This window comes from Ammospiza caudacuta, chromosome 6 (genome assembly GCF_027887145.1).
Source record: "Ammospiza caudacuta isolate bAmmCau1 chromosome 6, bAmmCau1.pri, whole genome shotgun sequence".
Classification (NCBI taxonomy): domain Eukaryota; kingdom Metazoa; phylum Chordata; class Aves; order Passeriformes; family Passerellidae; genus Ammospiza; species Ammospiza caudacuta.
In genome coordinates this window covers 55,066,950-55,079,534 of record NC_080598.1, presented here as the reverse complement: position 1 = coordinate 55,079,534, position 12,585 = coordinate 55,066,950, and the positions used below count along the sequence as shown (strand labels likewise).

At 43.2% G+C, this 12,585-nt stretch overlaps 1 protein-coding gene across 1 annotated transcript in view; it reads right to left on the bottom strand.

The window, feature by feature from the left end:
• DYNC1H1 (dynein cytoplasmic 1 heavy chain 1) overlaps positions 1 to 9,208 on the bottom strand; it is a 44,409-nt gene extending 35,201 nt beyond the window's left edge. The window contains exons 1-10 of the mRNA XM_058807364.1: positions 8,938 to 9,208; positions 6,474 to 6,561; positions 5,695 to 5,868; positions 5,213 to 5,468; positions 4,100 to 4,286; positions 3,659 to 3,930; positions 3,323 to 3,550; positions 1,775 to 2,851; positions 1,272 to 1,451; positions 200 to 349 (exon numbers count right to left, since the gene is read on the bottom strand). Coding sequence (XP_058663347.1) covers positions 200 to 349; positions 1,272 to 1,451; positions 1,775 to 2,851; positions 3,323 to 3,550; positions 3,659 to 3,930; positions 4,100 to 4,286; positions 5,213 to 5,468; positions 5,695 to 5,868; positions 6,474 to 6,561; positions 8,938 to 9,208 — 2,883 coding nt within the window. The remainder of the gene's footprint in view (positions 1 to 199; positions 350 to 1,271; positions 1,452 to 1,774; positions 2,852 to 3,322; positions 3,551 to 3,658; positions 3,931 to 4,099; positions 4,287 to 5,212; positions 5,469 to 5,694; positions 5,869 to 6,473; positions 6,562 to 8,937) is intronic.
• Positions 9,209 to 12,585: the final 3,377 nt, after the last annotated feature.

Below are 12,585 nucleotides of genomic sequence, written 5' to 3'. Positions count from 1 at the left end.
AAGAAGTATTTTTTAAAAATCAACTTGCACGTAAATGGAAAGAGGAAAATATTTCTCCAAAAACAAATGCAAGAAGAAATAGTCATCTACCATACAGGCCTCAGAAATAATTTCTGCATTAGTTAATTGACAATACAGAAAAAAACCAACCAACCAACCAACAAAATCTAATGCAAAAAAACCCCACAGGAAAACTTACTTTGATCTTGGGTTCACCACCAGGCTTATGGCTCACTTGAGGAGCATCTGTATCCATGTCAACTTCTGCTTTGTCATCTGCTTGTCCCAGAAGAACCTGGGTCCAGGCCCTCAGTCCAGCTTGCAAACGAACACCCAGGATTCTTTCAATCTAAAGAAAATGAGGCACATTGGAGGAAAAACCTGCATATTCACTGCATGAAGATCCCCACTATCAATATATTCTGATGGGCACACTACAGCACCTCAAAGAACCAAATGCTCCTTTACTAAGCCATTCCAGCACCAGAAGGGGCTTACAAGAATTGAAGGGACTGTTTACTAGGATTTGTAGCAGTAAGACAGGGAATAATGGCTTTAAATTGAAAGAAAGGAGGTTTAGATTAGTGTTAGGGTGGTGAGGCACTGGAACAGGTTGCCCAGAGAAGTTATGGATGCCCCATCCCTGGAAGTGTTCCAGGCCAAGCTGGATGGGGCTTTCAGCTACCAAATCAATGGCATCACTGCCCATGGCATGGGGACTGCAACCAGATGATCTCTAAGGTCTCTACCAACCCAAACCATTCCACAATTAAAGAGGTTTAGGAGTTTTGGTAAATTTGCACTGAATGTAATTCAAAATTTCTTCTCCTCCTCATGGACTTTAATTACATTAAAGAATTTTAATCATATTGAAGTTAGCCTAGTGACCAATAACCTGAAACTTAAAAGGCAGAAGCAAACAATATGATGGCAACAAGTCTTTGCTACCAGGACAGCACATTTCCACTGCACTTTATCTACCTTGGTCCCCAGCATCCTCTAGGCTGTCAAACTGTATCAAACTTTTTTCTTCAAAAGACAAACTCCCCTTGAATTACTGATCGCAAAATTCTAAAAAAACCCCAACACAGTCTTGTATCTTCTCCATACCAAAAATGCACTGAAATTTTCAGGGAATGAGAATTTAGTCTCTGGTGTGACTATAAAGAAAAGTCTCCCTGGGGGACTATGAAGACAATAATCAAAATATATTTTGCACCTGAATAAAATGTTACCTCTAAACATATACTACTCCTTGATCTCAAACTTACCTCCATATCCAACTTATTGACCCAGATTGGCAAATTTGAGTATGAATGAAGATTTAAATCATCCACAGCTTTCTGAACTCTGTTCAAGATTTCAGAGAAAGTCTTGTGATCATACATGCATGTTTCCAATGATCTCACTTCCAGGTCTATCTTCTCTTCAATAATGAGCAGATCATCCACCTAAGACAGTTTAGGAAAAATGAGATGTTTAGTTTGACAGGTTAGATCAAGGAAACAATAATTCAGTAATGGTTAATCATGTATCTTTATTTGGATGCAGCAAACCATCAATTTTAGCAATATCAATGAAAACAGTACTGCTAATAGCAATTTTAGCACTATTAAAAGATCCATCCAGTTGGCCAATTTGTGCAGACTCAATCAGCTACTTAAACCAAGAGCTGCAGAACTGGTTCTCAGCTATCCAATGACACTTTTGGATAACCACACATTACTGAATTATAAATGTAAAAGTTTTGCAGATTTTGACAGAAAACACAAACCTTTTCCTGGAAGCTGAAGACAGTCTCAGCCAAGCGCTGCACGTATGGATCAAGCTTGTATGATTCCCACACGAGTGCAATTCCTTCTGCAATCAAAGCCTGCACCTCTTTCTTCAGGCCAGCGACCAGCAGTGAGATAGTGTTACGTTCTTCTACCTTCTCACACGTTCGCTCGTATGTGCGGACACTTTCAATGAGAGAAATAGCAAATGGATAGAGCTGGTTTGCTTGGTGAGCTTTGTTGACAATTGCTAGTGGGACACGGAAACCAAGCCACTTCAGGTTTCGGACTTCTTTGGAAAGTGTAATTATTTCTGGAAGGAAGTTGACTTTCAGTTTCAGGACGTTTCCAGTTCGGCCTCGAACACGAGTGCTTTCGATGGTGAAAATGCGACCAGACACGCCAAGGTTGCGCTGCTGAACTTTTCTTGCCCAGTCATCAAAGATCTCCTGAGTGTTGAGCTTCATGCGAAAGCTATCTCCATCCTGCTTCAGCTTCTGACCTTCCACATGGTTCTCCCAGCCTTTGCCAAGGACATCCTCCACACGCTTCATGTAAGCGGTGAGCTGCCTGTCGATCTGTTTTGCCCAAATTATAGACCCAGACACAGGAGGCAAGTCACGAACGTGACTCATTTTACACGCCTGACTCTGTGGATATTGAACTTTAAATTTGTCATGAAGAGACTCAATATCATCTTTCACACGCTGGATCAGCTGTGTTTGGTACTCACGAATGGCGCCGCGAATGTGAGGTCTCACAAACAGGGCGTTAAAGCGCGAGAAGATTCTGAACATTTCATTGGCGTTCTTCGCTGTACCGAGCTGGTCCCTCAAACGGGCTGTTATCCTTGTTTCAACTCTGTCAATTCTCTCATCATAGCGCTTCATTGCTGCCTCCCAGGCTTCTGTACCTTCTTTGGAAACATCTAATCCATCTACTTCCTTAACATTCTCATAAGCAAGATTGACTTCTTCAATTGCATTGGCATCTGCAGCATCAAAAAGGACTTCTGCTACTTTCATATCCTGTGGTTCAGGTACCTCTCCTTGATTTTGCTGGGCAACAGCTGTTACCTATATTAGAATCACAATTTAGTGAGCTGGATACCTCAAAATTTCCCTGAAATAGCAAAATGCAGTTGGTTCTAAAAAATATTGCACAAACCCCCAGCCAATCAGTGATAAATTTTTAACAAACTTTCAGTCATGCTTCAGAATTAACTTCCAGTAGGAACAAGGCAGCACAGTTACTTTGCAAACTTCCACTACTGTGCAGCATAATCTCATTTTCCACTGTGGTTTAGCCAAGTTCAAGGATTTAAACATTTATTAATCTCCTCTGTGTTATGTCTAGACTTGCTGAGTTTATTAACACAAGCATGTATTATGCAATGTAAGTCAGAATTAAATCTAAGACTATTAGCAAGTGTTAAAACTAAACATGGAAACTGAATGTTACACTACATTTGTGTTGGTAACTTCAAGTAACAGTAACACTCCTGAAGAAGCCACTCAGATTTTCTGTTTTGTAACAACCAAGATTACCTGAGGTCGCAGGACTCTCACAATGACAGCTCTCAGCTGCTCATGCTGACGCCTGAATTTCCTCATTTGATCAAGACGACTCTGGAGTTTCCTGTGAGCAGGATTGATGCGCCACACCATCTTCAGGTTCTCCTCCCTTTTTCTCTTCACGATATCCCTCAGCAGAACTTGCAGCTTCTCATATTCATCATCCCAGGTTTGGAATACTTCAAAGCACGCAACCATTACCTGAAAAAAGTTTTAGAAAAGGAACTTCAGCTCCCAAATTAAATCCTGCCTGAAAGTCACTGTCCAACACAAAAATACAGCAACCAGTATCACAAAGCCATAACATACCTTTTCAAATTCTTCATAGGCCACATGCATCAGTTTTCTGGTTCCCAACACTTTAAGCAGCTGCGAGCTCAGATCTCTTGAAATAGCCTCCACTAAACGCAATGCCCTTTGGATTGGGTACTTTGTGTTCCTGATTTTTCTCAAATGGGTAAATATTGCAACAAGGGCCTGTCTGATTTTGTCCAGCTCCGTAGCAGACAGCAAGTCATTCAGTGGAAAGTCTTTCATCAGTGGATTATAGTCATTCACAGTTTCCAGTGCTTGTTTCAGACCTAAATGGAAAAGATTTTGAATATAACTTTTCATTTCATTGACCAAAATCTCTACCTGTAACCAGTCCAAAGTTCCTCGCAACAGCACTGCTCTTTGCAGCACAATGTTCAGGTTTTTTAACAGTTCTGTATGACATTTGAGAGAAATGTTATTGAACAGATAATTTACCTGTGTCAGTATCAAAGCTGACAGTAGCATGGAAACGTTTGCCATGTTTCAGAATATCCAGAGTCAGCAGAACTTCTGGACTTTCCCGTTTTTCCTGAATGCGGTACAGAGCCCTTTCCAAATTTAACCAGAAGCTTATCTCCTGTAATGCAGTGCCTGATGCAGGATCTCGATCTAATTTGGTCACCTGCAAGGTAATGGAGAGAAAGAGAAAGGAAGAAAGAAAAGCATTTAATTTATATGCTTCAGCTGTAAAAACCTGCTTAAATATAATTGAAACATGCAACAACTGCCAGGTTTTAATAACCCAACCTCAGACAGTTCTGGCACTCATTCTTTGAAAAGTGTAGGAACTGTATGCAACATGTGAAAAGTGTAATTCCAAAGATCCTAAAGGTTGGTTTTAGGACCCTCATGTAATAATCCTCAGCATAGCCTAAAAATGTCACCTGCCTGCTTTCCTGAGCAGTGTCTGTATTCTGGTTAAAGGCAGATGAGCCAGGCAAGATAACAAATGTTTTATGCTCTTAAGCAAGAAAAGACAACACTGTTCCATGAGCAATAGGTGTTTCTTGTGCAACAGAGGCAAAAAGCCAGACTAGTATCTCAGATGCTGCTTTTGAGTAACACCAACAGAACAGAAGTTCTTTTGAAAAGTAACAGGCGGAAGTATGAGATTATGAGATAGGGCTGGAGCAACCATTGTGGTTGTGGATGCACCAGGGGGAAATAACAAAACAGGCCAAATCAGATGTGCTCCTCAATCTGCTGTATCAATCTGCTGTTCAGTCTGTAAAGATCTGAAGAACAGTTACAAAATTCACAGGATTACTGCCATTTACTTGAGTCTATTACAATACGTAAAACAAAGTCATACTCTTGGTTATTTGTCAAACAATTTAGACTAGATTCCAAATTTAGACTAGGCTCAGCCTAATTTTAGACTAGACTTAGCCTAATTTAGACCAATGTTCCTGGTGACTCAAAAACCTGGTCTGAGATCTTCAGAGCATCCTGCACAAGCAGCATTTTACCAGTTAATCTGTGAAGAAGATACACAGTACTACACAGAAGTTCTTACTACTTGGTTGCTTTTTTCCCCCTGTCCTATACCTTTTGTATTTCTCTAATCCAGCGGTTGACTCCAGACTGTAACTGATTAAGGAACAATGGATCCTCAGCCTTCTCACCAAAATCTGTAACTTTTGGTTTTTCTCCACGTTCATAACACTGCTTGGCAACATTAGTAATGGTTGCATGGATGGGCAGACTGATCTCTGGAATTTCAATATTCTGTTGCAAATGCAAGAGGCCCATTTCAAGCTCTGCAATCTTTTTCTCAACTGAAGGAGCCATCTTATCTCCATCCCTGAAAAAGCACAGATGTTTACATGTAAGAAGGCAAACCAAAAAACCATACATAACACATTTAGACCTGAACTGCTTCCCCAGTGTCAGCAACAGCATCATACCAACCATGTCCTAAAACAATTCATGTGATTCACCTTGAAGAGTCACTGTTGTTTGTTATTTTTTTTTAATCATTAAACACTTCAGTTCATTAGCACAGAAATGCAGCATTTCTACTGAATTACCTGTCTGCTTTGCCAGATTCTCGGATATAGGACTTGAAGAAGGGAGCAACAGCATTGCTAATGAAAGAGTGCAGTGTTTCATATGGAGAATCCTCACTGAGAGTGAGCACTCTGAGCTGGGAAGACACTGGTTTGTCAGCATCGATCACTGCTGTACGTTTAATGAACGCCAGGCTACGGAACAGAGAAGAGAGTTACTGACCAATCATCTGACACTTCAGTGACAACAGCTTAAATCTGACTGCAAGGTTAGGAGACAAATGGCAGTCTAAAAGTAAAATCTAAAAAGTATCATCACACTTCACAATCTTTCTTCTAAGAGACTTGAATACAAGTCTTCCAAATAAATACATCTTTACAGTTCAGCAATAAGCAAGCTGAGTTATCAATAAGGACTCTGAAATAGGTGCACACTAAAGACAAACACATTTTACAAAGTTTCAGAGTCAAATATGCCTCAACGTAAGTGAGGCATAAATAGTAAATAAATATGTAACAGCAAGACATAACCAAAGAATATTGAACCCAAGTTGTGTATGTTACAGCTGCATGTAAGCCAAAATTAATAGCCCATAGCTAGAAGTCCTAGGTCCACTCCTTTCAGCCTCATGATACACCCTTTTTTTATCAGAGCCTCTGCCTTGGCAAGCTTGGATAAAAAAACTGCCTGAAAGCAATAGGCAAACCGAAGGTAAATTTGTAGATAAAGCAAGTAAATTTGCTTATACAAGTTTTACATACATAGAGTAGAAATGTTAAGATCTATTTTACTAATTCACCTGTTTGACTTTATTCCATAATGAATGTCAGTGCTGATACTGTAGGAAATGAACTCTTTTTCCTCTTCTCCTTCATCTCCCACATCCTCTGCAAAAAAATATTGTATGTAAGAAATAATTTCTAACACATCTGCCACTCCTTCTCAACCACCTTCTGTTGTTATCAGACTACTTCCTAACCTTTAAGCTCCACACCAACTTAATTAACTAAATTAGGTCAAATGTAGCTTTGCAATATGTCTCAGATGCAGAATGGGTTCATTGTCTTTAAACAAAACTCCATTAAGATTTAGCTTACTATAAAAATAATAAAGCATTACAGTAAGTGAATTATAAGTCACAGAAGAGTTATATGAGAGAGAAATCTGCAATACAGAATGTGCATTTATTTCAGAGGTATGTTGCCAGGACAACTATGCTTCAGTGAGAACATTAAACAGCTGCTTTTTTCTTCCAAAAGTGGCTTTGCATTTTCAGACATTTACTTTGAAAATTATTTGGAAATTAAGTCTCTGAACAACAACAACAAAAATGTCTTGGCAGAACAAAAAGCCAAGCCGTGGGAAGTACTCAGTGCATCACAGCTGATGTAATTGCTGAGGATGCAGGCAGCCGTGCTGCAATGCAGTGATTCCAGTGCAGAAGGTCACTCCCGGCTGGGGGACACACTCTGGCTGGACACTTTACAGCAGACTCTGCCCTGCTCTGTCCCTTGCAGGCTGGGGAGACGGTGAATCCAGAATGCAGCTTTCATTGTGCAGAAATAAGGCTTCTGTTTTATTGTACTTGTAATCAATAATCTACTTCATGCAATGCAATCCATGGACAAGCTTCAATAACAACAGTTTTTAACAGTGTCAGAGCTTTCCATATGCTGCTGGAGATTTCAGATCTGCTACACCTGGCTGTCATTCACAAAATCCACTCTGCCCAAGTAACTGCTATTAAACCAGAAGACATGGACAGAAATGGCATCTGTGCATCATAAATTAGTATTTGGCTTTTAACATGTAATGAGTCTCTCAATTTCTTTGTATGCATACATATATAAGAATACCTATGCCATGAGCCTGGAGATAACTGATCACCACAATATTATTTCCAACCTTAACTAGGGATAACCATTCTCATGATCACAGTAAAAATGCAGGAATCATCTGCATTAATATTAAATGGTTTTCTTTAAACCTTATTTAACACTGTATCATGAATTCATAAAGACAGCTGTTCTTTTGTTCTCTTTGAGAAAATTACCCCATTGGAAAAGACATCTCAAACTTTGGAAGGGGAAAGAGGAGGGTGATCTGGATTTAGGCAAAAAATAAACAATGATGGGGTATTTTTAAGCAACATCTGAAGTTTACAATTAATAGACAGTGAATGAAAGAACCTTCTTGATGTTCCTCTCTGTGTGCAGCAACTGCAGGGCATACATCAGGACGTTAAATTGTTTCTCTTCTTATTGATATGTTAAATAGCACAATATGAAATATGATTTTATTAGGATTTGACATATACAGGAACAGAACCACCAGCATACTAGGAGTAGGGATTCAGAATTGTAATAGAATTTTGCAAGCTCACCCTGGCAGGCAGGTAGCCATTTACGGACTGGAGGGGCTTGTTTAACAGTAAAAGCCTGCATTATTGATGAAACCTTGCTGCATTTTGTCACTGCATGTTAGGCTGCATTCTGTGACACTAAGATCCTATTTAGCAACAGATGTGTTGACAAGTCATTTTCGAAATTAACAGTTACAGCAGCACATGAGTAACAAAGACACTCCAGCCACAGCCTCAGCTTGGCTGTAGTATTTCATGCAGAATTTGATGCGCTTCTGAGCGCAAGCACCACGGCCACCAGGCTTCGATAACGAAACAAAGGCAGGGCAAGGCCCACATCTTCCTTTGTCAATTACAGGACCTCCCTATTTAACCATGAAACAACGCTTTTTACAGGTCGATTCAGGCTTGGTTATTTTTTTGCCTTTATCCGGGGTTTTGGCGCTCTCGCTCTGTTTCACAGCGGCTCTCTGCCTCGCCCAGGAGGCCACTTCCCGAGCAGCCTGGCTGCCTCAGGAGCGCTGCCACGGCCGGCTGACAAAGCATTTTCGGTGCCTTTCCAAGCAGGGCCGGCCGCGGCCGCAGCACGCCCGGATCTGAGCCCACACCGAGCCCGCAGCCCCGCCGCGCATCCGCCTGGGCCCGGACCGCGGAACAAAGGCGGTGGGGGAGGCCGGGCGGCGGCCAGCGGGACCCGCCCGCAGCCCAGGCTGTGCCGCCACCGCCCGAGCCCGACAGCGAAGCCACGGTGCCCGGCGCGGCGCCTCCCGGCCGGGGCCGCGCTGAGGCGGAGCGCGCAGCGGGGCCGCGGCGGAGGCGCGCCCCTCCCACCCGCGGCAGGGCGGCGGCCGCGGCCGGCAGCGGCCATTTTGCCACCGCGGCGGCTCCGCTCCCGCCTCACCTTTGAGTGTGGAGCGCTCCACCAGCACCGTGTGGACCTGCGGGTCGGAGAGGAACTTGCGCATATGCTCTACGGCGCCCTTCTCCTCAAGCGCCGCTTCCAGCGCCGCCGGCGCCTCGCCGCCATCCTCCAGCAGCAGCGGCACCAGCTTGCGCAGGTGCTTCTGCAGCACCGACACGTCGGCCACGTTCTGCACAGCCGAGCCGGACACCTCCATGCCGCCTTCCTCGCCGCCGGGGCCGCCGCCCCCGCCGCCGCCGGAGTCGGACATGCCGAGGCAGAGGGACACCGGCCGGCACCGCGCTCCGCCCGCCCGGCACCGCGCTCCGCCCGCCCGGCCGCCGCGCCGCCAGCCCCGCCCGGCCGCACCGCGGGGGAGCCTGGGACGGGCGGGCGGGCCCGCTCCGCCCCGCCCCGCCCCGCCCGGGCAGCGGCCGCTCCCCGCCGCCGCCTATTCGTAGAAGCATGGAGCGGGTTGTCTTGGGAGAGACCTTAAAAATCATGGAGCGGTTTATCTTGGGAGAGACCTTAAAAATCACGGTTCCAGCACGCCTACCATAGGCAGCACCACCTTGTACTAGACCAGGCGGCTCAGGGCCCCATCCAACACGGCCTAGAGCACTGTCAGGGATGGGCGCCCACAGCTTCTCTGGGCAACCCGTTTCAGTGCTTCGCCATCCTCACTGTAAAGAACGTCCTCCTAAATAGCTAATCTAAACCTACTCTCTTTCAGTCTGAATCCATTCCCCTTGTTCTGTCACTACATGTTTTTGTAAAAAGCTCCTCTGTGTCTTTCTTATAAGCTCCTTTCAGCTAGTGAAAAGTTTCCCACAGGAACCCTTCCACAAGGGTTTTATTCCTTCCACAGTGGTTTATTCTGGAAGGAGAGGGCAGGTTGTGAGGGAAAAGGGGAATGCAGCAGCCTCCCCTCCACAGGCTGGCAGCAGCACCCGGGAGAAGTGTCCTGTTGCTGTTGCCTCCTTACCCGGAAGATAAAGCAGGCCCGAGGCTCGTTTGTCCAAAGGTAAATAGTGATTATTTCATGTGAAAAATTAGGCCAGAAGCCATTAGGTCAGGTAGCGAAAATGACATATTCCCGTGAAGAAAGCAGCAGGCCAACTGCAAGGCCTCTTCAGTGAAGTATCTCTGATGCTTTACATGCCCAGCCAGCCAGCTGTACTAATTACTGTTTAATCAATCTGGCACCCAAACCATTAATCCTAGTCTTTGGTGAAACTGCTTCCCAAAAGCAAAGGACGTAAAAGGAGACAGGGACAAAGAGTACTTCAGTGAGAAAGGGGATTTTATTAAAAATGAAAGAATTTAATTTTTAAAATTCTTAAACATCTGTTACAGCTGCCACATCTCAATGTATGTTTGACTGCTGGAGGTATCAGATGAGTTTAACTCACTGCTGCTGAGATGGACCATCCTGTTCCTCCTGGCCCAAATAAGTCCCCCAGTCCTGGCTGCCGTTTGGAGGTGTCTGGGAGAGGGGAGGGGGCTGTGAAGTCCCAAAGCAATTCCACTGACTCCCCAAAAGTACACCAGGGATGGTGGGTGACCCACAGACTGAAACTCCAGCTTTTGCTCATAGGGAAGTAGAAAAGGGAATGGGTTTTCTTTGGGTTGTCCCCAAAAGAAAAGCAAGACAACCATACAAAACTGCATCTGAACCTCCCATGCATTTCAATAGATACACAGGGAAATGCACAGACCCCCACTGCCAGGATCTGTTCAGATGTACTGCCCAAGAAATAAGGAAGCTGTGGTAGAATATCCTGCCTAGCAAAGGAAGACCTGATCTGTAAGCCTCTACACAAGTGTAACTCAGAATTAAAGTGTTTATGTCCAGCTAGGACACTAGAAATCTGCAAAGCCCACCCACATATCCCAGCTCCTCTATTCTACCAAGGGAAAAAGCATGCCATGTTCAGGAGGCTCCTAGAGCATTTTTGAGTCCAGTTTACCTTTGAAAAAACAGATTTCTTAAGTAATAAAAATCTCAAACATTCCTGTCTGGAAGAAAAATTATTTGTTCAGCAACTAAGTTTCAACTGCAAGAACCAAAACGAACAGAGGTGATTGTTTTTTGATGATCAAACCTATTTAGCACACACCCCCTCCCACCAAGGTAATTTTTTGATGAAGAAAAATACTGGTAGATACATCTCTGAATGCTCTGTTCATAGAATGGTTACTGAGACAGTGTTTAATACAACACTCACCTATTTCAATTTTCTGAAGTCTAGTTTGTCCACACCTTGTAATTTTTCTACATTCAGGTTGTTCCAGGATTGTGTTTTGTATGAAAAAAGTGCTAACTTTGCATAGCTGTCTGAATTCCACCCAGGCTATCCTGTCTTGGCTGACAGCTTTCCAATGCAGGGAGAATTAGCTACTTCTTACATCCACACAGTAAACACCAGCACAGGCCAAGCACCCCAAACCCACAGGTTAAATTCACATTCTGGATGTGGAGATGTTGATTAGAAGGGTGTTGATAATATTCTTAAGCAACCTAGATACATCTCAAGTGTAACTTGGCATCTCTTTGGAGGTGAGCTCAAGCAATGATTCCAAGTACAGGCAGGTTCATTCTTCTGGAGCAGTCTCTGCCATGCCAAACTGTCACAGAATTTCTGTAGCTTACAATGCAAGATACAATATCTCACTGCTGTAAAACTGTTGCCAGGAAAAAGTGCAAATAAGGAAAATAAGGAAGTAAGTAGAAGAAAGCAGGACAGGGATAGGAAATTTTAATTTCCAAGTAAATATTTATATATATTGCTGCTGACTTGCAGAAAAAGTAGGGTCAAAAATCCTCAACAAGTCTCATCTTACTGTAGGTTTTAAAATCAGAAATCCTCATCAAATTGAGGAAGTCTTGAATTCTGATATCAAGTCTTGAATTCTGATATCAAGTGTTAGGCCACTTGCAACTAAAAGCCAGCGTAGGTAGAGACTTTGTATTCCTTTAATCTCTTCAGCTTTATCTACTGTGCTAAGGGGAGCAGGAGGAAGATGCAAATTAAGTTAAAAGAAACGGAGGCAGAGACAAGATAAACTAATTTTTAACATAAGTTCTCTTCTGCAGCCAAAGCCCACAGAGAGAGGAAAGGCTTTACTTGCTCAATCAGGGTGAAAAATGATTTGCCTTGATCTAGTTCTAGTTAATTATCTATGTCCTTTTCCCAGGGACACAGAAGACCTGGCCCTTCTTACAGGTGTGAGAATCCACTGCAATCAGCCACCCAAAGGGAAAGACTGCCAATATGACACATTTCCCATGTAATTTAACTAAAGACACGTATTTCAGAGGTTCATAATGAAAACAGGACTTGTCAAGAAAATGCAATACAATGTATGTAGAAACAAAACCTTTTTTGTAATTTATAAAAGAAAGAACTTCAGCAGGGGGAAAAAAAAAGGATTTTTTTTTCTATACTTAATATTAATTTGGTAGTATTTGAGACCAAAACCAAAGGAAAATACCCCAAGAGGTAACCATTAGAGCAAATCACCTCCTTTCCCATCTCTAATTCTCCTGCAGCTTTAATTCTACAGCGAATCTACTAGAAAAATTACTATGGCAGGGTCTTCATGCTAGCATGAACCTGCTGAGTGTGGTTTTTTGGATCACAAAAA